The sequence below is a fragment of the Phallusia mammillata genome, chromosome 4 (assembly GCF_965637545.1).
Source record: "Phallusia mammillata chromosome 4, kaPhaMamm4.hap1.1, whole genome shotgun sequence".
In the NCBI taxonomy this organism is placed as follows: Eukaryota; Metazoa; Chordata; class Ascidiacea; order Phlebobranchia; family Ascidiidae; genus Phallusia; species Phallusia mammillata.
Genome location: NC_137255.1, coordinates 12,950,920 through 12,976,808, shown reverse-complemented (window position 1 = coordinate 12,976,808; position 25,889 = coordinate 12,950,920). Strand labels below are relative to the sequence as shown.

The window sequence follows — 25,889 nt, the reverse complement described above, 5'->3', positions numbered from 1 at the left end:
TGACGAATGAAACCTATTTTTATTTATTAGCGATAGAAAACTGCAAACAGATAGAATTAGAAGGAAAAAAGTTGTTTTTTCGAGGTCTTGTCAGGATTGGCTGATTTTGCACGCATTTCCGCCATCCGTTGTTGTCCCATCTCGAGCTGCCGCCATCGCGTATTTTCGAGGTTCTTTTTTTCGCTGCGAATTACAAACAAATCATTTGAAGCGACATACTTTAAGGCGATTGGTCGAGCTAAGCCGACCGGCGCTAAATACCAACACACCGGATTAGGCTTCTGGTACGTGCAGCAGATTTAGCGTTGGGTTTTACAGCTAATTCTTCAGCACGTCGGAGTCTTTCCTCTTTTTTCTGCTGCAGTTGATCATGGAGGTCTTGAATAGTTTTGTCCTGTCGAATTTTTTCTTGTTGCTCTCTAGCGACGCGCTGCTGCTCTTCGAAACTTGTAACAATACCCAAGGGAACATAGTTTTTATCGGCTAAAGGCGCTTAGGAAAACCTGGTCAATACCAATGAGCTTAAAAAATGTTTTAGTGTTTTGAATATTAAAATAAAAAAAATGTTAACATTTGATTTCAATTTCATAGAGAAATTTACTTGGATGTTTTTTTTCATAAATTTATAAAACCTTGCATTCGAAAAAAGTTAAGTATTGCAACCTTTTCTATCCCGGCATATCACTTAAACCATGTTTGAATGGATAGAGCAACATCAAGGCTATGATTATAGACTACGCGCTGGCAAATTTTCGAAACCGGTAAGTTAGCGATTCCAAATGAATGTCCAACGCCCCAAAATCGGCCTGGTCAATTGGGTCAGTTTAGTTGAAATTCTTGACCTAACTTGATTTACGTATAGCAGAAAGCTACACGTGTACCATTTGAAAAGCTCCGGCGTACAGCTGGTGAAGTAATGGTACGTGTACCACAGATTGAGAACCATTGCTCTGAAGTCTAAACTTACTACAATATTATACAATATCACGAATACAATATTGACTTACCGGATACTGGCGGCTTTGCTTAGTTCGTTCCTGTGCGTTGAAATTCGCGCTAAGGTTTCCATTAACTTTTCGTTCTTGCACTGTTTATCTTTTAGTATTGCATCCCGGCGTTTTTCCTCCTCGTGTTTTTCGGCATCGCGCAATAGACAAAGTCTTTCACGCAATTCGGCGATAGACATTTCGGACAGTAAGGCGTGTCCAGCGGTTGATGTCAAATCCACCAGTTTGTGTCTTGGAATCAGATCGTCAAAAAATAGGTTTTTGTTAGCATTACTTTTTGAATTGTAAAACCATAATCAGATATGTCGCAAATTTAACCAACCACAACAGCACAAAAATATTTTTAGGTTTAAATTAACAATTCACCGGATACTAGGTATTGACTCCATCGCACGAATTTGTTGTATGAGTTGCGTTTTTCTTCTCATTTCCTCTTCTGCTTCTTCTAGAGCCCTTTTCATCATTTCACGACTTTCAGCATTAACCTCCTGCACTGCAATTATAACCAGAGATGCAATTCCCATTTACCAAACTGACCTTTTACTGTTTTTACCTATCCTGCGTTTGTACTGCTGTAGTTTATTCTTTGCCTCATGGGCATTGTGATGGCCTTGTATTATTTGTTCAACTAATGTTCGCATTTGTTTTTCTTCATCCAACCTCAGTGCCAGGTATTCTTGCATCATTTCAGCTGTTTCCAGTTTTAATTGAGAAACCTAGATCATCACAGTTATAATTTATTTCAAATTTTATCAAAGATTAAACAAAACCTTGGTTACCTTTTCTTGGTTTTGTTTGATCTGATTTTGTCTGGCAAGTATTGCTTCCTCATGGCTTATTTTTCCTTGCACTTTCCTTTGTTCCATTTCAGAGAGTTGTGTGTCTTTGTCTTTTTGCTGCATGCTTTTTTGCCAGTCTAAAAACTCTGTGGCATCTTTTGCTCCATTTAATAACTTATCCAGTCTTCAACAAAGATAAAATCAATATAAAAAACAGTGAAACAGAAGAATTTGTTACAGTATTTTGAAAGCATTTATTTTCTATATTACAGGAACTTGCCATACTTTTCTAATTCTCGCTTTTCTTTTTTTTGGAACAAAGAACCTTCTCTTAATATTGCGGCAGCATTCATTTTGATTGGACGGTTTTCCACCTTAAACAACCATATTGAAGTAATACATGCTAAAGTCAAACAGTAATCGCAAAAAAGTAACTCTTACCACATGTTTCGGAATTACTTGGGCATGCTTTTTGTTAAACTTTAATTTCTTCTCTTCATCTTCAATTATTTGTTGTACAATAGCCTAAAAATTAGAAAACATGATTTTTCATTTTTTACAGCCACTGGTTCATATACCTTTGTTTTCAAAGTCTTTTCAGGATTGGCACATTGAAATTGATATTCATTTGCTTCCAGAAGCTTTTCTGTAGCTTTTAATCTATTTTCTTCCCTTATAGATTCAATAACTTTTGCTTCTGTTGGCTCCCTTTAGGAAACAAATTTGGTGACAAAGTTATACCACAACCAATGTTGATGGACATTACTTACTTATATATGTGCATTGGGACAGGCTTGCTTTTCTTAAGCTTAGGTATTTTTTCAGGAAGCGGTATTGATCTTGGTTTTGGATCTGTTAGCTTAAACGGTCTTGGGTTTGTTGGAGTCTTTGATCGTTGCTTGTTGGAAATTTTGTTGTTTATGATATCTTCCAGGTATAATAGAATACCGTCTAAATCACATTTCCATCTAAATTAAAAGGAAGAATTATCATGATTTTTTTCAATAGTCTAATCTGAGTAAAACATTGAGTTGGCATACTTTTCTATGCTTGAAACAATTTCCTGTTCCACAAAGATGGAATCGTATTGTTTACACCACTCATCATGAACCCATGACTTAAAGTTTTTGTCATCAAGAAAAAACTTTAAAAATCTGAGAATTGCAAAATTTAAGATGAATTGTAATTACAAAATTTAGGATTTATGTCTCAATTTATGTTTATGATAGGATTATTTATGATGACATCTTAACAAGATAATCACAGAACATTGCTTAAATGCTTACTTGTACATTTTGTTGACATTCTGAGTGTTAAGAAACTTTCTGAAGTGACCAATTCCCAACTCATCCAGTCGAAAGATGAGTAAGTAGCACAGAACTGAATACAAACTTGAGTCTGATCGCAATGAATTTTTTCCTGCATGTTTGTAATATTATAGAGAGGTTAAGAACAACAAAACAGATTCTACAAGTTTAAAAATTGTCAATTTCATAGCAACTAAACACAATGTAACTTGACAACAAATAAACATGTTTAGCAGCTTTAGTCAATTGCTTCTAAGCAGCAACCCCAGATACAATAAATCACAAAACGAAGCCTCCAAAACCACCCCAAATAACGTCTAATTTTCACTTCTCAGATGAAAAACTATTTGCACATGCATGCTTAATCAATTTACAAGAAAACCAGCCTACCTACCATCAGTGACATAAAATCCATCAACAACTACACCAAGAAGTTTGCGGTATTGGACACAGCCTGAAAAAACTTCCACCAAAAACATGTGATCCCCATCATCTAAACTCTGTTAAAAGTACAGGACTTAGAAACAACAAACAGTTATATAAGCTATTGCTGCCAGGCATAATATCAAGTCAAATGTACATAATATCAAGGCAAATGTACATTTGCCAGCAGAAGAGCTTTACAAACAAACAGTTATATTTTTACGTTTCAGATTTCTCAACTTATACCCATTCTTTTATGCTGCCGTTTGGCAAAAATAAACTCCACTCCCGACTTAGCATCTAATTTTTATTGTCGTTGATGATTAGTACCTGTTGATGTTTTAAAAAAGTCTTGATATATTCTTCAACACTCTGATTTTGGTTGTTAAAGTTGTTAAGGGCTACAACACAAAGTTCCAAAAGTTCTTTATATTGTAACATTCTTCCCGAAAGGAATTGTACTTCTGACAATAAATTTGCAAAGACAGGCTTGTTTTACTTGAAGAAAAACTAACCAACACAGTAACATACTCATCCTACTGGGCCGGATTTACTGTTTAACTCGCAACTCGTAAAATTTATCCCAGAATGTGGCTTCAGTTTGTCAAGAAATAAACAAAGCAATAAGATTTAATAAAGAGTAGTTTAGATACAGTTATTTAAACCAAAAACTATCATTATTAGCTGCGTTTTTCAGGATTGCTTGTTATAATATTGTAATGTTTACAACCTGACGCTTAGGATATTTTGCCAATAAATGGTTGTTAAGTGTGACGTCAGAAGTACTGTTTAGCCAGCCAGGCAACATAGAAACAATAAAATAATTCAATTTTCAAGTACGGTACCAGTTTATTTGTTTACTGTATATGGGTTATCATTATTGTTATCGAAAACGTAAATTCATTTTTCAAGAAATGTACGATTTTTAAGGTGATACCGTATTTACTCGATTGTAAGCCGCGGCTTATATTTTTTTAGCTGCCGTTTGTGCGGTGCGACTATTCACTTAAAGGAGTTTTATTGAAAGGGCTTAAAGCTTTTGAACATATGATAAATTAGATTTGAGATTTTCTTTTTCTCTAAACTATTTTTGTGCATGTTTTATCTAGATTGTTTGTACTCAAAACTAAAATATCTATCACTTTGGGGGATAAAATACAACAAAGTTCATAGCCTACCTATTTAAGTTTCCAAATACCATGTTATTTCCATTGTAAGGTACCTGGTGGGTTTGTACATTGGAAAACTTGTTCCAGACATTCTTTTATGATACCACTGAGCCTATTCTGTCGCCATTTGAAAATAGTAAATTGTTACATATGACAGCGCTAATTATGACTGTTCGGCAATTATATGAGTGATAAATTTTTACTATCAAATGACATTTTACGCATCAAATGACATTCTGGAATAAAGTTGCCGAGCCTAAACTTCCATACAACAACAATATATCCGACATAATTGACCAAGACTGGTCATTCCTACATATTCAGGAAAAAATTCTCGCGCGAAAGGCCGTTTCAGTTGCACACAGAGCAGGTAGAGCTACTAACACTGGAATTTGGCTTGCGCCCGGTTTGGTAAGCGGCGCAACGGAGCATAGGCGTTTATGGTGCTGACTCAGCAATCATTCTTACCATAAACCCAAATTGCTGAGTCAGCACCATAAACGCCTATGCTCCGTTGCTCTACCTATCGAACAATTTTCAACCAGGCGACAGCCAGATTCCAGTGTTAGTAGCTCTACCCACAGAGCAACCCAGAGAGAAGCGCGAAATGGGACTCCCCCACGCGTTGCTTAAACAAAAAAAGAAATTTCGAGTTGCTCGCTTCGCACGCGCTTGGTGTAAACCGGCCGTCATAATCGAGGGCGACTTATATTTTAAGTTTATACCGAAATTATTTCTACATTCCAACATGTTAAATTATTTGGGGTTCAAAACATGCATGCGTGTACAGATTATACGTCGATATACGTTTTGTTGGGTACAGTTATCAACGTAACAAACAGATATGGGCAAATAGTCATACCATATAACAACAGAAAGATGTATTAAGAAACAATCGTATCTAAAATTCCAGCGTGCGGCTTACATTATTTTTTTAACACCTCAACATGCGGCTTACAATCGAGGGCGGCTTATAAACGAGAAATCATGGTGCTACTAATTAACTCATTGCAGAATTTATTACCGATCTTTTGTTTGGAGTTGACAAAACGATGCTTTGAAAATATAGGCTAACTAATTAACACAATGTTAGTGTAGCCGCACCTGCCTCGATGACGGCTTGTAAAAGGCGGCTACTGTGTAAACTGTAATGATCATTACAAATGGTTTGGTAAGCCCGATCTTTGCATCTCAATAACAGCTAACTGATCAGCCAAATGGAGTGTCTCATATTTCTTTGTATTCTCGAATAAACGCTTCAAAGGCGAATGATTAAATCAGCTTCAGGTCCAACAGGGAGAAAATCTCTCGCTTAAAAAAAGAAGAAAATAGACTGGCTAAAAAGTCTAAAACAACCCATTTATATAGTAATGCACAATTTTAGTTTTAAAGTGAACCTTTTTTCTTTTAAGTTATAGAATTTATCTTGTGGCAAATGAGCAATATTATAAAGTCATATAGCGCCCTCTAACCGAGCTCTACGCTTTTTCTCAGGTACGAGCAGCTGTGTTCTACTTACCGGAACCGGAAACGACAGTATAAACATGTTTCGGCACACCACAAGTTACAAAGGCATCTATACAGATGCAAGACCTGCTCCGGAAAGTAAATCATGATACGTGTCCATCAATCCCGTTACAAATTCTCAACTGGGGGATTCTCGTCTTGATCAGTCAAGAACTACAAGATCTTTTTCGCACCGCCATGTAAACTGTTCTGAAACGCTCGTAATAATTATAACTAATGTCGTCAAAATAAAATTGGGGCATTTGGGCATTTTTTATGGTAATGATATACATGTATAGGACGTTACATATAATAAGTTAAAATGGTCACACAAGGCAGTGGTCTTCAACCCTTTTTTTAAAAGCGACCCCAATTGGAAAGAAAATTAAATTCGCATTTACTTGCGACCCCATTTTTTCCGATGGGAAGAAAAATGTTTCCAGTAATGCCGAAACTAAGCGCACAAACAAAACTTTTGATATCTTTTGATCTAGGGAAGGTAGAACGCTAAAAAATCACACCTGTAGCCTACCAACTCGGGCACGCAGTATTTAAAAATGCAAAATAGTTTTTTATATTAGCCGACAACAAGCAGTTTAGTATATTACATGCAACAGAAGCAAGGAATTATAGCTACCACCCTGGTTGTGTAAAGGTAAACCGTATGCTACCATAAAATATTTGTGATAAAAATTTTGACTGGCACTGTAACAAATGCAGTCTTCAAACAAAATTGATCATTTATTGCCTAATATTCTATTTTGATTGTTAGTTTGGTGAGTCAAAAAAAGCAAAAATCATATGATCCGACCAAGGGCGTCCGCACATAGGGGCAAATGGGGTCAGCTGACCCCCCCTGGAAAATTGTTGGATGAAAAATGAAAAAGTGAGAGCATGCAAACATAGGCAATTTTCTGAAAGGTATCGGTACGTTTCTTAAAAAAGTTCCTGATGCCCATCACTAGTATGTTTACGTTTGAAATATAAAAAATCAGAGCTTTCTCGGCAGCAAACTATGAGGCGCCGTTGTCGAATAAATTAAGTTGCCGCAAGTAAGCGAAGTTTTGTTGCAAGTTAGCCAACTTGCGACGTTAAGTTGCCGCAAGATAGTTAACTTGCGTCGCAAGTTACCCGGTGCATTGTGGGAAATTCAACAACGGCACCCCATAGCAAACACATCTACAATGCTCTTAAGATCTAACTCTCGTACACAAGAACTTTCAATGGAAATCATTGCTAATGATGTATAAGCCTTTCATGCATCACAGTGAATGTTTTGATTAATTTACGCTTGCTGAAACTTCTCTCAGCACCAGCCACCGAGACTTGCCAGCTCAATTCGAACAACAAGTTTGGATACACTTCGTGGCGCAAATCTATCAAAAGGTTGGGAGAGGGGGTAATTTTCAACATTTGCCAAAAATAAAACTATTTCCGTTACCAATAGGCAACTTTCTTTTTTGTTTATACCCACGAAAGAACGAGACAGTTCTAAACCGAGAAACTTTTTACTCTGTGGATACATCGATATCCACATAATCATACACATTACGCTTGCTTTTCAATTTCTATTATACGCTTGCTGTTCAATGTGTTTAGTTTTTAAAAAAATGCAGATATATGGTGATTTGTGGTTCGTAGATATCAGGATAATTGATTTGGGGGATTAGTGCAGAATGCTCAAATCTTTTTAGGCTCACTGCAAATCTCAAATTACCACATCATATAGGCTACTGGCAAACTGCATTTACAGCTTGCCGCACTTCTACCAGTCCTTGGCAGATTGAAACTAAGCTATTTGAACAATTGCTAATTTTCCAAATACCATTGCGTAAGTGAAATGCTTTTTTTTCTCTGTTCTTACCTTCCTTTACTATCTCTTCTTGGAACTACTAGCTATACTAGCAGTCGGTCGCTGCGGAAACCATTCAGTTATGAATTATGACTAAACAAAGTGCATTATTACCCCAAATGTATATATTACACCTTACGCAAGGTTCACTTGAGCACGATAATAGTATGTAATAAAACGATTATATAACTCTGATAATTTGTGCTCTGGCCAATTTTGATACAAATCCGTAGAAATGTAAACACTGATAATGATAAATTGCCTGGATGGTGTAATGGTCAAATTTTCAAAAAAAATTGCATCCGGCCGAAAGGGCAGAGTGAACCCACCTTGACCTTTAAAACAATCACGATTTGGTAGGCTACCCCTTCAATTGGGCGCCTATCTCGAATTTTGACGTTTTTCCGTCATAATTATATGTTAACAATTTGCAACATTTTGATTTTTACACCAGCAGCATATAGAGCAGTGGTTCTCAAACTCGGTTTTCGGGGCCGCATGCGGCTCCCAACTACTTATTTTGCGGCTCGCACCAGACCTCAGAAAACCACCAAACATTGCTATTTTAGCTTTCAAAGTCATCTTCTTTAGTGATTTTCTCAAGGTTTCGTTTTTTTGCGGCTCCCTACACACTTAAAAAACACCATAATAAAAAAGTTTGAGAACCACTGATATAGAGCATAGCCTAGTGCTGCTCTATGCTAGCAGACAGCAGTCCTATGGCAAAACCTACTTAGATTTTCGCAAAGGAACATTTCAAACAATTCGTATTACTTTTAAGTTGACAAAATCGGGATATTTTGACCCACGATTTAAACCCGAATTAAAAAATATTTTGGCATTTTTAAATTCTGCATACCTGAGTTAGTAGCCTACAGGTGTGAATTATTAGTTGCAGGAGTGAATGGTCTGCCTGTTCTTAATGTATGTAAAGTTTTCTACGCTGTGCAGGTGCGTTGTCACCTTGAGACGCTGCACAAACTTGATTGAAATTGAAAAAATAAATTGAATAAAAGTAGAAAAGAGGAAGTATTCTACGGTCAAAGCGTATAATCATAGAATACATAGGCTTTAGTATTCTATGCAGGGAATTAATCGAACCGCTTGTCATATGGGTTCAGGTTCGGTTCGGGTTCACTTCGTTTTGATTTTAGGGGTTCATAGCCGCTGATTTGAGAGCGAATATATTCCATACACTTCCCCCTGTGTAATTTATTAAGACTCCCTCTGTATTTTGTTCAGGGAGTCGAACCGGAACTGAACCCGAACCCGCGAACCGGTTTGAGCGGTTAATTTCACTAAACCCGAAGCGAACCCGAACCGCTAATTACGATTTTCTAAAAACCCGAGCCGGAGTTGAACCCCATATTTTGTTTGGCGTTGAACCCGAACCGGAACTGAACCAGTAAAAAATGCAGTCTGTTTTATATTTTGTGATTTTTTTAAAAAAAAAACAGCGCACTTCAGAATACGCGAGATAACACTTAGAGGGCGTGTCAAAAATAACAGTGCACGGTCAAAAATCTTTTGGGGTTTGATAAGGCCAGGTAGATGATAGGTAGAATTAAATTAAAACGAATGAAAATTTGAACCGGTTTAAAAACCGCAAACCGGATAGGACCGGATAATTTTCCTAAACCGGAACAAAACCCGAACCCGAAAATATACATTTTTAAAAACCTGAACCGAACCCGAACCCTTAAAAACAAAACGAAGTGAACCCGAACCGAACCTGAACCCATATGACAAGCGGTTCGACTCCCTGATTTTGTTAAGACCCCGATTTGCCTCTTTCTATTTTCACTTTTCCACATAAATGTTTTTTGGGGTAAAATTATGCTCCTGGAGAACAGATAGTCAGACTCAGATACCATCAATGTACGGCAGTTTCACTTTGGTTTTCTTCTGGCTGATATTGAGAGAGGTGAGCTGCATATGTTGATGTTGAACATGGACGTTTCTGCTGGCCAAGTTTGTCCCTATTGCCAAATGCCATTGAAACTTTTGCATGTACAAACAATAAATTTACACTTGGAAGTTTGTTTTAGACAAAAGAAACCAAGACAAGGTATGTGTTATGTGTTTGAACTTGCTTTACAAACATAACTTCCGTTTTAAAATCTTTTTATGTGTTTTAAGCAAACATGTTTTACCTAAGTACATGCAATTTACAGAGTGTCCCAGGGGTTTGGATTGTGCTTCATGCATGGTTTGTCATTATGAAGTATATTCCCATAATCTTCTTGCAAGGAAATATTCAAACAACAACACTGATGTTATTACTTTACCAGTAGACTTAACTGCAGACAGCCAATTGGATTCTATTGAGGATTGTGAAAGCAGTAATTTTACTGATGATAATAATCTTACAAAGGCCAGAGCCAGATTGTCAAATTCAACAAAACTATTTAAACACAAGAGCAAAAATAATTCATGTGAATCAAAGTCTAAAAAAGCAAAGTGGACTGAAACAAGTTTGAAGAATGTTAGTACCTGCAAGGTTACATTAACAACTAACAATAGTGGAAAGAAACATGCATTTGAGCAAAAGGGACATGGTAACCAAGGTTCCCAGTTCACCGGTATTGCTAATGATATTTCATCAGATTTTTTTACCACAGAAAAACAGGTAGTTTCTACCTGCAGTCCACAAAAATCTTTTCTGTGTGACATTGTCAGTTCTGCAGGAGATTTTGCTGCAACAGCAATGAGCCTTAGTGTGTCATCTCAACTCGATCATAACATGGACTCCTGTAATGCAACATCCACACAGGTTACCAAAACTAAAAGCGAAAGCAAACAAATAAATGATTTGGAAAAGACAACTTCTTTTCAATGGTCAACTGAAAAAGACAAACCAGTTCTACCTTGTGCTGCAACATCGAGTGCATCGAATTCACAATTTAAAAAAAACAAGTGCATACAAAGAGACATCGGTTCAATGCTGTTTGGAACAAAACCATTGGCAGCAAAAAATGAAAACCAACTAAGTTCTGTAAAGCCCAAAGCAGGTGGGTGAGCGTGAGGAACAAAATGTGTGTGATGAGTATACACTGACACATCGTAAGCCATATAATCAACACACTGTTTGCATAGCTGTCACAGAACCAACTGCAAAACGTCATGGATCCTGGAAAAGATGCCCATTTTACAAAAAGATTGGAGACACTGGTATTGCTGTAGATGCATTCAACTATGGAACTATTGCAGGCATATCTATATACATTTTATTTTCACTATGACCACTACATGGGCCTCACTAAAAATTGGGAGCATGATATATACTGCAGTGAGGTAACTATGTAAAACTAAAAATTTATTCAGTCTAGGTCAAATCATTGTCTATGACACTTAACCATTGTGCTTTAAACAAGGTTACAGGTAATTTATTGGAAACTAAATTAAGGATATTGTCTGAAAAAATAAAGCGATTGCCCATGAATAAAGAAATTGCAATTGGCAAACACTCAGTCACTTTACTGGATGCAAATCACTGTCCAGGTATTAAAAAAAGATTGCTAAACATCTGCGAGCATACAAATTATGCATGTAACATTATCACTTGTAGGAGCTGTTGTCATGCTGTTTAGACAGCTAAATGGCCAGATTGTACTACATACTGGGGATTTTAGGGCTGATGATGAATTATGTGAAAACCTTGTTTTGTGTGGTAGGTCCTAATGCTACAAAAGTTTTTCAATTTTTTTTTTTCAAAAATCAACTGCATTTGTTTTTTACAGGTGTTCATATAAACACCCTCTACTTGGACACAACTTACCTTGATTCAACTTATGGTTTTCCACCACAAAATGAAGTTGTAACATATACTCAGCAATTAGTTCAAAAAATTGTATTGGAGGAACCAAAAACGCTATTTATAACAGGAACATACTCTATTGGGAAAGAAAGGATCTTTTTAGGCAATGATCTTTAACATAAAGAAGTTTGCATTACTTTTTAGATATATATTTATTTGCATGGTACTTTGTTCTAGGAATGGCAAGAACATTAAACAGTAAAATTTTTGTCACTCGTGACAAATACAGGACAATGAGCTGTCTTGATAATTTTGAAATTAAGTCTTTACTTACAATGGATGTAGAAGCAACTAATTTACATGTACTTCCAATGAAAAACCTTAATGTGCAGGTATTGATTGTACAGTATTTAAAAATAGTTTCAGTTTTGTAGCATTTGATATCTTAGAGTTTAAATGCATTTTTAGAGCCTCCTTAAACATTTAAAAAAGTTTCAAAAACGCTTTGTGCAAATACTGGCCATTAAACCAACTGGCTGGACCCACAGCAAAGCTACAAGCACTTTGGAAGATATAGAACCCACAAAAACAGGCCCGATTCTAATATGTGGTGTTCCATATAGGTAAAATTTGTTTTTTTAAATCACTCATCCATTTAATTTGACCTGCCTTGCTGTTTACAGTGAACACAGCAGCTTCACAGAACTAAAAGCTTTTGTGGAAAGGCATAAACCAGACAAAATTATTCCAACTGTAAATGTTGGGCGACTGGAGTCTCGCCAGAAAATGGAAAAGTATTTATATGAATGGAAGAAGAAAATATGATTTTAAACTTGATGGTACATACAGCTTAAATTTGGTTGCTATTTGTAAACTTTAAATTCCTTGTGTAATATTTGTACTTGTTTGCATGGTACATTTCTCCAAAATAGTTTTATTGTCTTGTGTTGTCATATTCTTTTCAGTAATCATGCCTTGCCATTTACCAACAACCACTGTTTAAATATGTGAGTGTTTTACTGTGTCAGTACTTAGTAATGTTTTGCCTAATTTTGGGGGACATTTGAAATATTATAGCATTTTATTTTTAAGCAATATTCTTTTGAATAATTAAAAAAAAAAATAATTTTAAAATTTACAGCATACAAAATACAAATTGTAAGCTCTTTGTAGCGAGACTTTCCACATTTTATCAAATTGTTTAAAACTTAAAGATAGGGCCTGCGAGGGCTTTGGGAACCTAAAATTGGTTTAATTTGACCTGTTTAACGTACACTAGTAAATATGACAGAAAACATCATTAACCTTATGTTTTACCAGTCACTCTTCAGGAAAATACTATTTAGTTGAATGAAGCATTTGGCAAACCACTTTTGTGTCGAGGTCAAGCTCAATATTAACACACTATAACATCATCTTCCACAATGTCCTAGTTTTATTAATTTGTCACCAAGTACCCTTTTTCAGAAGGCAAACCAAAAATTATTGTCAGATTTTAGAGAATTGTAGAGGCCGCACAAATAATAATTTATACACACACAAAAAAAGACAATATATACTAAAAAAAATACCAAATATTCTCTATTCCTCTGCTAAACATAAACAATGTTCACCTTGAAACACATTTATTGTCAAAGCCAATATTTTTCTCGGCTTATGTAAGCTAACATATGGAGTTTTTAGTTTGGTATGAGGCAGTAGGAAACACGTTTTACTCTTTTGGGTCCACCTAATTTGAATTCATTATCCCCACCATTCTTTTGTTTTTCGGAGGACAAATATTTATGGTGTTAATAAAAAAATCTTTTGGGTAGGACATTGTAAAATATGTTTCAATTGACAACGTTCAACTTCTTTCGTATTTGTGTGCTCAATCATTGTTTGTCAACCTTGATCAGACATGAATAAACAGTATTTGAATTGAGAACAAGGAGAAGATCAACTGCAGACTAAGTTTATTGAAAACAAGCTATAGTGATAAGTTCTTGATCACCATACAAGCATCATGCTAAATTAACAACAGCACATTCAACACTGATTAGGGGTGGCACACAAAATCACAAAAAAGAGCAACAATAATTTGTTCTGCATTGTACAAAACTGTCATGAGCATATTTCACTCAATCCACATGTGAAAATGATTGCCATCAATTAAAATACAAGAACACATCTACTTAAAACCAGCAGGGAACAAACAATAGAAGCATGTCGGCAGAAATAGCTAGAATAGAAATTAATTTCTTTTGACAAAATATCCAAGTTACTGCCGGGAATGTAAGGGGACCATTTTTACAGCATGAGAAAAACACAGACACAACAGGCTGTACATGAAATAGAAAAACAACGCATATTTATCAAATAATTAAACACTGCATAATGCATAAATACATGTATTCACTCACCACCACAAGCTATAGTAAAAATAAAGTAGGTAAAGGTGACAGTTTAAAACTTAAAAAAAGCTTACATACAAAACCATTTGTTAAAAATTGTCAGTACAGTGATAACAAAATCAATGTTCACCAGTAAGCTCATTTGTGGCCATTGCAAAACAATCTTTAGTAACAGCACCGACGGGCAAGCGTGATCACTTCATAGTGCAAATACAAATTGAAGACATGGAAATGCATTTTAAAATACAGCCAATTATCTGGATGTGTATATATTAAGCAACATATATACAATAAAGTTACATTAATTTGGTGTGCATCAGGATCACTTATATGTGAACATGTTGGGTCCAATAGGTGATTTAGGAACTGTGTTTGTTACTGGTGATCGCAGCTGACCATCAGGACCATCCTGGGAAGGAAAAAGGCGCTGCTGTGCACTCAACCGATTAAATGATCCTAAGCAGTATTACAGCTTTGATTTCATTGGATTGGACAAGTGTTCTTAATACTCAATAAATTCCAAAGCAGTAAACAATACAAGGATTCTTTCGAAACATGTAACTAGCCGTCCGCAACCCCCCTTTCAAAACAAAAAAATTACCTGGTGGTGTAGGTTGAATTCCTTGGGATTGGGAAATATTCATTTCATTTCCTAAATAATAATACACACATTTTAATGAACAATCCCAATAGAAACAACTTTGGAAAATAAAAAGTCTCTTAAATCCTCACCATAATCTGGTGTATAAATTCCTTTTAGCAGGTATACATAAATTAAAAAAATAAGTCACCTCAATTATTGATTTAAAGTATCTGTGGAAGAAACCAGGCAATGAGAACTACTACATGCATATTGTGTAAAGATGTACAGATTTTTTTTACTTAGTAAATCACAGTTTTGGTGCCAACCTGTGGATACAGGCTCATGTACTGAACTTGCTTCACAACAAATTTACCAGTGCTTAATCTTTTGCTGTGGCCCCGATTGTTGGAATTGTTTGCATTCAGCGATGTTGGTCTCTTCACACTTCCCAACTTGCTACTATTAGCACTGCCATGGTTCTAAAATTAGACAAAATTAATATTAGCTAGTCTTGATTGTTTGAAGATTTGTCATTCTCAGTGTCTAACCTTTGATATGCCACCTGCAGAGACTTTAGGTGCAGACAAGCGAGAGGCCTTTTCTCCAATTCCTGAAAATTGTAAAAACATATGTACACTAAGTATCACAACAAATAAAGCTATAGGTCCCAAACTCCTACCAACTGCTAACAGCAGCATTCTAATATGGGTTTGGGAAAGGGTGGGCCACATTTTTGGACAGAGGCTGAAAACATCACCACTGAACTTTAACTGTCAAAATACCATTAAATTTTGCTTTAAACTTAATAGAATAACCTAGCTTGTGCTTGGTAGATGACAACTTTTAACTAGAAGGGTGGCTTAGCACATATTGCCCTTGCGTATACACTATAACCTATTTTAAAACATTGATATATTTCCTATGCTTATTTTATATTGGGTCCCATACCATCTACTGTCTTTTATAACCTCAGTTGTTTCTGCAAGCAGAAACTCATGGGTCCCCACACATGCAAAGTTGTAGATAATGCATTTCAAGAGATAACCATGTGAACGTTTAGTGTTGTAAGGTAAAACGCAGTGATCGGCACTGGGCTTAAATAATAATACTATGTAGAATACAAACTGTATAAATTTAGATTCACCCCAGATATTGTTTGAAGTATGTCCTATTTAACGTTCCTTTTCAAAGAAACGAAGGAGTAAGTAGTGGCATAATGTGGTAAAACAGAATAGCAAATTCTACAAGCTGTCCGGTTTTCATTCAATTCGAACATTGTGAAAAGGGTCACCTATTTTAGGAATTAGTTGGTTAAGTTGTGGTGCTACAGGGCAAAACATAACATTTGAGGACTTAGTATGTTTAATAAACTTTGCAAAATTTCATATAATTAGGACGTTTTTTAAAAGTTCATTTATTTTAGGGGGCTAGTTGAGTAAATGTTGGGGCTACAAGGTAAACATACTACCCAAATTTTATCCAATCCCGACACTGTTTAAAAAACTGACCCATTTTTGGGGGCTAGTAGGGTAACTAATGGGGTCTGACACACAAACTAAAAAATAGGAAACCTCAATGACTCAATCAATAGTACTGCAAAATTTCAGCCAAATCTGCCAATGTTTAAAATGTCGACCACTAGAGGTGTTTTGAGCAACAACCGTTAATGTTTCTTACGTCATAGTGCTGTTAACAACCCCCTAACTGCCATGGCACAAAAACGTTCACCAAGCAATCCACAAAGTCACAAACGAGTAACATACAACTGCTTGCCCTTGTAAACTACTGAGCAACAGAAATCTTTCGTTTGTGGTGTCCAATAACATCCAAATACGTTTTACACTTTGGGGGCTTGTGGGGTAAATGTTAGGGCTACAGGGTTGAACACAACAATCGACAACTATAAATGGCATACTCTACAAGTAATTTCAGCCAATTCTGACACTGCTTACAAACTCACCCATTTTAGGGGGCTAGCGGGGTAAATACTAGGGTTATTTGGACAAACAAAGTGGGATGCACATCTACATAACTACATCTACCATCTGTATAAGTTTCAGCCACATCCATCAAACATTTGATAGAAAAACAAGTCGGACAAACATTGGGAAGAAAAATACCCATTTTAGGGGGCTAGCGGAGTAAATACTGGGGTTATCAACAACAACAAAGTGGGATACACATCTACATAACTATATCTACCATCTGTGTAAATTTCAGCCAAATCCATCAAACATTTGATGGAAAAACGAGTCGGACAAACTTTGGGAAGAAAAAAAAGAAAAAACAAACAAACAATTTGAGTAAAATCAATATGCGTCCCCTTCAGGGAAGGGGGCCCATAATAAACCTTGTTGGAGTTTATGATATTCATTGATTTGTACTAAATTTAATAAATATGGTATTAGTTTATAGACATTTATATATTGGTTAACAGCATCATCAGAATTCTCAACAGCATGAAATGATAGCAAGTGTACTAACTACCAGAGAATGGAACTTATCGTTTAACAATTAATATTTTTTATTAGGGGGGCTTTCATGTAAACCCATTGGCAAACCAGGTAAAAAAATCCAAATTACCAAAACTAAATCTTTTTAGAGCTATTGAACTTAAATTACTAATACCCTCAAATTCATTTGTGTGCAAACATTACACCCACCTGCCTTTTTGCCAGTGTCCTTATCACTGGATGCCTTGGCACTTGGAAGTTTACTGCTGTAATACATTGAAGTTTTATACAGATTGTTGCACATATATTTAAACAAACAAATTTAGTCTTTTAAAAACCTTGTCTGTTTGGTTGTCAACAAATTCGGCTTTTTGGGTGGTAAGGGAGGCGGACGAATTTTAGTTGTTTGCTCACTGGAATGCATTCCAAAGTTTTCTGAGGCCTGCACAAAAGTAGTGTTTTTAACAAAAAGTTTATTTTTATTTATTCAGCAAAGACGCAAGGTTGCTGTTCTCGCATATATGTTACCCTTGGGGGTTTTGGAGATTGAGAGGTGTGTAAAGAATCCTTCTTTTTTGTAACTGATTTACTTCTAGAAACAACAGGCAGTGTATTGTTTTCTGACCCTTCTTTTGCACAAAAACCTCCTGATGATCTAAAAAACATGCAAAATAATGATCTTGTAATTGGAAAAGGAATTTAGAAAAATTGTTAATCCTAAACAAGGGGTTTGCAGATTTTTTCTTGTCCATAAGAGGTTGTAAAAGAATGGAACAAAACCAACCATTGGCCTAATGAAACAAATCAAGTAAAGTGTTGACCCCAGACTACTTTTCGTGGTAACACACAATGAACAAAGCAAATATTAAAGCAGGGGTGTGCAACCTGCGGCCTGTGGGTCAAATGCAGCCCATTGATTAAAGCTTGTGTGGCCCACAGAGACGCTTGGATTTCAAATGTACTGCCAAATGATTATATATTTTTGAACAGATTAATGCGCCCAGTGCTAATCTTATGCGACCTAACAAAAAGGCAGCTATAATCAAAAACGAATTATACTTGTATTTAAGAATATTTGGTATGCACCAAAGTAAAATCACTTTGTGTTATATAAAGGTGCAGCCTGTGATCTAATCTTGGCAATTGTATTTGGCCCCACAGTGACAAAGGTTGCACACCCCTGTGTTACAGTATTCACAAACCGTTTGGGCGGTAGTGACTCAGGCTTTTGGCTCTTGTTGATGGTTGTGGACACATTTGGAGGTATAGATGATTTCCCAATTTGCTGAAATTTCTGTCTTGTTTCCTGAAACTGACTGGATTGTGAAGGTAACTGGTGTTGTTCAGTGGAGGTTAACCCTTCCATGGGGAATGGAGTACTCGGCTGTGGCTGATTGGGTGAGTTCAATGCAAAGTTTGCAGCACCAGATGTTGGGGAAGAAATTATTACATGATTTGTTGGCAGCCTCTTGAAGTTTCGTGTGACCGTATTTGGATCTGATGTTTGCTGTTCTGGTAAAGGGCATTGTTGAATTGGTCTTGAACCTAGTTTTCTGTGCACGATTCTTTTTTCAATTACACTAGGGGTCCTTTTCACTGAAACAGTTTTATAATGACCATCACTGCTATCAATAACAGGTAGATTATTTTCCCCAGAATACTCATTTGGAGGAGTAAGGGGTGTTTCATACAAGCCTTTTTCTCCATTATAACTGCTCATACATGTCTGCATTTGCTCATCTTGAACATGCTTCAAATTTGCTTCATCAGCTTCAAGATTTATCTTGAGAGTTTTGGCTTGCTGAAAAAGTAGTTCTACTTGCTTCGTCATTCTTATTTCATTTTCCTTGGAACTTTGTAAACACTTCTCCAATTCCTCATTTTTTGCAACCAGCTGAAACAACAAAAATCAAAAATATTCAAAAGGTGAATTGTGGCATACTGTATTACTACTAACCTACCTCATGTAACTTTTCATTTAATCTAGTATCCGTTTTAGGCTCTGAATTATCACATTTTATTGCTCCATGCCGTTCATTCAATAACATGGTTATGATCTAAATATAAATTTGAGTTAGTTTTAGAACAAAAACTAGAAGGGTGGCTTAGCACATATTGCCCTTGCACATACACTATGATCTATTTTAAAACATTAATATATTTCCTATGCTTATTTTGTTGTGGGTCCCATATTAGCCATCGTCTTTTATAACCTTGGTTGTTTCTGCAAGCAAAAACTCATGGGTCCCCACACATGCAAAGTTGTAGATCAGGGGTTCCCAACCTTTTTTCGATCTCGTACCACTTCAACGCTTTGTACTGCCACGCGTACCACTTCTTGCAGAACAACTTATTTAATCGAATCATATTTTATTAAGAATAATAATATTGGCCAACTAAAATAACACTAAAGCAAATTTAATGATATTTTTGCTTTTGTTTACTGTCCACCAATTGGCTGAGCAATCATTTGCCGTAATCAACGCCCACTGTCCCACAACGTTGTACGGCTTTTCAAAGCAACTGTGCTTCTTGTTGGCAATTGACATGACCTGTAGTTTGTAGATCGTAATGATACGAAACAACAGAAATAGTTACGTAACAATAAGAAGAGGCTTGGGGAAATTTTTTTGTAAACAAAACCAGATAAACAAAATAGAAAGTTGTGAATCCAAATTTTTGTGAAAAAAAAACGAAAGCTACTCGCGTACCACTTAAAAAACCTTCGCGTACCACTAGTGGTACGCGTACCACCCGTTGGGAACCCCTGTTGTAGATAATGCATTTCAATAGACAACAATGAGTAGGTTTGGTATTGTGAAGACAAACACAGTGATTGGTACTGTGCATATCTAAATATGCTATATGGAGTAAAAACTATTTAAATTAAAAAACTCATTTTAGGGGGCTAGTAGGATAACTAATTGACGTTCAACACCCACAAACTTAAAAGTAGGAAACCACAATGACTCAATCAATAGTACTGAAAATTTCAGTCCAATCTGCCAACGTTTAAAATTTCAACCACTAGAGGTGTTTTGAGCAACAACCGTTAATGTTTCTGACATCAAAGTGCTGTTAACATCCCCCAAACTGCAATGGCGCAATAACGATAATTGGCGTACTTTACAAGCTATCCAAATTTTAGCCAATTCTGACATTGTTTACAAACTCACCCCTTTTAGGGGGCTAGCGGGGTAAATACTAGGGTTATCTGGACAAACAAAGTGGGATGCACATCTACATAACTATATCTACCATCTGTATAAGTTTCAGCCACATCCATCAAGCATTTGATGGCAAAACGAGTAAGACTAACTTTGGGAAAAAAACATTTTAGGGGGCTAGCGGGTTAAATACTGGGATTATCAACAAAAACAAAGTGGGATGCACATCTACATGACTACATTTACCATCTGTGTAAATTTCAGCCGAATCCATCAAACATTTGATAGAAAAACGAGTCGGACAAACTTCGGGGGAAAATACCCATTTTAGGGGGCTAGCGGGGTAAATACTGGGGTTATCAACAAAAACAAAGTGGGATGCACATCTACATAACTACATCTACCATCTGTGTAAATTTCAGCCAAATCCATCAAACATTTGATGGAAAAACGAGTCGGACAAACTTCGGGGGAAAAACACCCATTTTAGGGGGCTAGCGGGGTAAATACTGGGGTTATCAACAAAAACAAAGTGGGATGCACATCTACATAACTACATCTGCCATCTGTGTAAATTTCAGCCGAATCCATCAAACATTTGATAGAAAAACGAGTCGGACAAACTTCGGGGAAAAATACCCATTTTAGGGGGCTAGCGGGGTAAATACTGGGGTAATCAACAAAAACAAAGTGGGATGCACATCTACATAACTACATCTACCATCTGTGTAAATTTCATCCAAATCCATCAAGGATTTGATGGAAAAACGAGTCAGACAAACTTTGGGGAGAAGAAAAAAAAAGAAAAAAAACAAACATTTTGAGTAAAATCAATATGTGTCCCCTTCAGGGAAGGGGACCCATAATTATACATGGTATATTTATGAAAATTGTACAGAATATATATGACTTACAAGTCGGTATTTTGTTCTTTCTTTGGCAACAAGCTGAAGTAGTTTTTTGTATTCATGTTCAATTTGTTTGGTTTTGTTTTTTTCAATCTTTAACAAAACCATTAACTTTTCATGTTCTTGTTCATGTTCTTTGGTGGAGTTTTCTTTCTTTTCAGACTGATTAACACGTTTTTTTTTCTCTTGAATCAGTTCATCATTTATCTAAAATGACAGGTAAAAAACACGATTTAATCACCAGTTTGCATGTGACAAACATTATGATTAATACATTTCTGCATCTGCATGTATCACTTCATGTTTAACACAACAAATTTTAATCACTCTTTTAATGTGAAAGTTTCTTAACAGTAAGTTTAACTCACCATATTGTAATATGCATCACTCAAAGCAAGATGTTGTTTCACTTTTTCCTGTTGTTTTTTATATTTGTTCACTACTTTTTCCAACAAGGGCAGTGGGGCAATTTTAATCTAAAAAAACAACAACAAACTCTATGAAAAAAACCTTGAAACATATGTGTAAGTATACATTTTTCCATAAATGCATGTTGGGGATTAGGTACAAAAATAGGTAAATCCAATTATTAGGTACAAAATGCCTTTAAACACTTTGCAATGTGCCACATCAAACACAAAAAACTTGCCTGGTTTAAACATAGGAACAAATCCAAGTTAGATATGACATAAGACCCATATTTTTTGGAAGTGATGGTAAAAATCATTAATTACTGTGATTTGTGTTAATGTTAACTTCAGCTGATTAGTAAGTATATACAGTTTCACGGATTTTTTTATCATCGCATGTCATTCATACCTGTTCAGGTTGTTTAGGGTCAGCTTGACATGGGGTAACAGACCCACTAACAGCTTCATTGTCACGCATTAAAGCTAAAAATGGATCAGAGATGTTGTGCTGAAAGTAGTTGTTTTTCACATAAGAATCCCGATTAACCTGGGCCTACAAAAAATGCTTGTAAAAACAGTGTCAATCATAACTTTAAATACATGTTTTTAAAATGCTCAACCTGAAGTGTTGTGATATATATGTCCCTCGCTTCAACTTCTCCCTCCAGTATGCTTAACAACCTTAACAAATCATTCTTACCCAGCATTGCCATGTTAAGACTCTTGGATGTGGCCTGAAATCATAACACATGCATAACTAGACTAGAGGTGTGATTTTCTGTATTTTTTTAATGTTAGATTATACTTCATTTTCCCATATCAGGCCCGCCGACTGGAGAAGTGGCCCGCCCCTACTATAGCCCAGTGGTTCCCAACCTATGGGTCGCGTATATAATAGAAATGTTTAGTCGAAATTAGGAATAGTGTTTGTTGGATTTTTGAATTTTCCAACAATCTGGTGTAATAATTTTTGAAAATCATACCTGATTTATAGGCAAAAATACAACCAAAACATAAAGAATGCATGTCCATGGGTCGCGAGAAACCACAAAACAAAATTTTGGGAAGTATTTGGGTCACTTTAAAAAAAGGTTGGGAACCACTGCCATAGCCTATAGTATAGATGGTCCCACTTATTTAAAATTTAATTTTATTGGAGTGAAATTACATATTATCGAAGTGTTGTAAATCTGATGTTGTTTTATCTGTTAATTCAGTGTAAACTTCCCAATTGCAAATTTTACATAATTAGGAAACACATAAATTCATTAAACACATAAAAGAAAATGTACAGACAAAATATAATACAAGAAAAAACCTAATTGACATAAATTCTGTACTTACTTTTTTATTGTTTTGTCTGCATTCCTGTGACAAAGGTGTTTCTGTAACATGAGATTTTGTAGTACAAGATGTTACTTCAGCTTCCATGTTGCAGCGAGCTTGATAAAAAAAAGTCCAACAAACAAGTACACACAACAGCTCAGCTCAAGTCCTAACACTTAGCAATTTTAATCTCATTATTCACTGCACTTATTGCAACAAATGCCAAAGTTATACAAAAAAAAATTAACTTAGACAAATCACTGTTATCACATTTATTATTAGCTAAGAGTACAATATTCTTTACTTGATGTACAAGACATATGTGTTTAATACTCTTCTATGAACACATTAACTTACACCAAAATAGGCTTAAACACATGTATACATTTAGCAAATGGTCTTCTTGATGATGTAAAGTTCGTGAAATCATCAAAACACAAATTCTGCAAAAAGTTTTGATGAAGTATTTAAAGAAGTGCAGTTGTTTTTAAAAATTTTGTGTTTCTCAAGAACTTAAAATTCCTTTCCCGATAATCTTAGAAGTTATGTAATCACAAATTTTTAATAAACTACGAACAAAAAAAAACATTTCAGGTACAGACCAGATCATAATCCTTTTTAGTTGTGTACAGCAGTGGTCCTCAAACTTTTTTTATATTGCGACACCTCTGGAAAAGTTTTCTGGACTTGCGACGCACCAGCTAATGAGGAAACTTATTACTAAAGTTGTGTTTATTAACACAATAACAAAAACCCACGAAACGGAACTATTCTGCGGTGCCCTTGGAAAATTGAAACGACGCACCAACTACTGGTGTACAGGAAAGGTGCACTTTTGTGCGACACTAAATGCTGAATTGTGGGACATCGCAGAAACAGCTGAATTCTGTTCATGATTCGTGCTATTGAGGTTTGGGTGAGATCTCATAATAACTAAAGCTATTAATTATCACAATACAAACGCCAAAAAAATTCTACCCCCTGGCTGTCTCACAAATCGCGATTCAGCAGCAATTTTGGATTGAGTGTTTTCCATGCAAGCACTTTGCTGATGTTGGAAAATCGCTGAAATCCTTTTAGGCAGGGACAGGGTTTGTTATATTATTACCGTATAAAACTTTCCCACTAACACATGGGTTCCCAACCTGTGGTAAGCGTACCACTAGTGGTACGTGAAGGGTTTTCAGGTGGTACGCGGGTAGCTTCTGTTTTGTTCACAAAAACCTCGATTTGCAACTCTATATTTTGTTTGTCTGGTTTTGTTTGCAAAAAAACATTCCCCAGGCCTATTGTCATTGTTACGTAACTATTCCTGTTGTTTTGTATCATTACGATCTTCAAAATACAGGTCATGTCAATTCTCAACAAAAAGCATAGTTGCTACTTGCTATAAAAAGCCGAACAACGCTGTGGCACAGTGGGCGTTAATTATGTCAAATGATTGCTCATTGATAGATATCATCTACTGTTTTGGAGCTTAAGCTAGCGTTGAATAAAATATGTTTCGAACAAATTCGTTGTTCTGCAAGAAGTGGTACCATAGAGCACATTAGTTTCCTGTTTTTCTGGAATTATATTTCCCTCGTTTAGAAAACACAAATTTCCCTTTTTCTGCTTTTCCTTTCTTTTCTGCTTTTAGTGTTATCCCGTTTTTTTGTTTTGCTATAGTCTTGCGCAAGTAACAAGAAAAGTATAAAATAAGTTATTCCTGTTGCTAAATTAAATTGTAAATCTGTTAACCATTAGTCGACCAGCTCAAAAAAGTTTATCCATGTAAAATTCACAAATGTTTGGTCAAAAACACCTATGGATATTGAGCTATGACGTCTTTGTCTTTCTTTAATTTTTTCGTTTGTTTTGCTTTTAAAACTGTAACATGGTGGAAAATGGAAATTTAGTTTTACTGATAAAACATATTTTCTTTTTGCAAAACGCGAGTCACAACCAACAGAAGAGGAAATCATTTAATATCTGTTCTAATAGCTATACACTGAAGACAAATATTAATAATATTTTGTCAATTTATCGCAAAAACTAAACAACCTACATAAACTATGGCATATTGCCTTACGCGAAAAGCCTGCTTTTTTTCTTTTGGTGACCTCAGGGCTCTGGATCAGATTTTTTGATCGGAACATTGGAATTCACACTGATTCACGTAAAACTCGGTCTAGATTTTACACTTGTTTTTTGCGCAATTTTTTATTTAATTTGTTTTTGTTTTTTTATGTGGTTTGTTTTGTCGTTACAACGTCTAACGGTTGCTAATCTGGGTATGTAAAGATTATGGTGCTACAATCACAGTGCACAATGAATCCGCCATTAGATTCCTGCATCGCTTGTGCCACTCAAGTATTCTAGCTTGAGAAACCACAATAAGGCCAAATGACTATGTGGCGCCGTTGTCGAATAAATTAAGTTGCAGCAAGTTAGCTAACTTGCGATTCAAGATAGCTAAGTTGCCGCAAGATAATTAAGTGGCAGCAAGATAGCTAACCTGCAACGAAATATAGCTAAGTTGCGGCATCAATTTTACGACAATTTTATTCGACGTGATGATGGTTGATTTTGTTTGTGACGTCATACGTAATTTGTTAGGACAAAAATGCTATTTGGTTGATATAACGCGTCGGACTCGCTCGAAAGTTCTGGTTAAATAAAACGATGCCTTAAAAATATTTAATTTCTGTGTTTACGTGCATGTCGTTAAAATCACATGATACAGTTAGGCTATCTATTATTATAAACAGAGTTTATAACGTTTGCCCGAGTGCTGATTTGACAGAAAGCATGTCGAACGTTGCGGACAATGCCAACAAGCTCACTTAAAGATCTCAAACACTTTCCAA

The 25,889-nt window shown here is 35.8% G+C and overlaps 2 protein-coding genes and 1 pseudogene across 8 annotated transcripts; 1 reads left to right on the top strand and 2 right to left on the bottom strand.

Moving 5' to 3' along the window:
* Positions 1–4,082, bottom strand: LOC145224530 (cilia- and flagella-associated protein 99-like). Of its 2 annotated transcripts, XM_080091050.1 has the most exons (14): positions 3,847–4,082; positions 3,488–3,593; positions 3,073–3,205; positions 2,827–2,940; positions 2,557–2,754; positions 2,365–2,494; positions 2,228–2,311; positions 2,072–2,160; positions 1,787–1,970; positions 1,561–1,723; positions 1,374–1,500; positions 1,008–1,238; positions 270–446; positions 1–183 (listed from the first exon to the last, which is right to left on the bottom strand). In XM_080091050.1, the coding sequence occupies exons 1-14, from the start codon at positions 3,955–3,957 to the stop codon at positions 57–59; spliced, it is 1,974 nt and encodes a 657-aa protein (XP_079947176.1). In that variant the 5' UTR covers positions 3,958–4,082; the 3' UTR covers positions 1–56. The 2 variants fall into 2 exon arrangements, with proteins under 2 accessions (XP_079947176.1, XP_079947177.1); XM_080091051.1 differs by lacking the exon at positions 2,827–2,940 and having other exon boundaries at positions 3,847–4,080.
* A 5,476-nt stretch (positions 4,083–9,558) lies between these two features.
* On the top strand, positions 9,559–12,778 carry LOC145223142 (uncharacterized; annotated as a pseudogene). The gene is made up of 9 exons (XR_013859414.1): positions 9,559–10,111; positions 10,218–11,054; positions 11,140–11,337; positions 11,418–11,544; positions 11,612–11,713; positions 11,784–11,963; positions 12,038–12,192; positions 12,269–12,423; positions 12,484–12,778. The product of XR_013859414.1 is annotated as an uncharacterized LOC145223142 (transcript).
* Positions 12,779–13,738: 960 nt separating this feature from the next.
* On the bottom strand, positions 13,739–25,036 carry LOC145223141 (uncharacterized). 5 transcript variants are annotated; one of them, XM_080089488.1, is made up of 16 exons: positions 23,643–25,035; positions 23,398–23,483; positions 23,059–23,156; positions 22,335–22,448; positions 22,124–22,267; positions 21,673–21,780; positions 21,311–21,511; positions 19,191–19,286; positions 18,432–19,123; positions 17,758–17,884; positions 17,568–17,671; positions 17,440–17,495; positions 15,325–15,386; positions 15,150–15,255; positions 14,795–14,845; positions 13,739–14,649 (listed from the first exon to the last, which is right to left on the bottom strand). In XM_080089488.1, the coding sequence occupies exons 2-16, from the start codon at positions 23,468–23,470 to the stop codon at positions 14,516–14,518; spliced, it is 2,166 nt and encodes a 721-aa protein (XP_079945614.1). In that variant the 5' UTR covers positions 23,471–23,483; positions 23,643–25,035; the 3' UTR covers positions 13,739–14,515. The 5 variants fall into 5 exon arrangements, with proteins under 5 accessions (XP_079945614.1, XP_079945613.1, XP_079945616.1 ...); XM_080089487.1 differs by having other exon boundaries at positions 23,398–25,035; XM_080089491.1 differs by having other exon boundaries at positions 14,535–14,602; positions 23,398–25,036.
* Between the last annotated feature and the right edge of the window lie 853 nt (positions 25,037–25,889).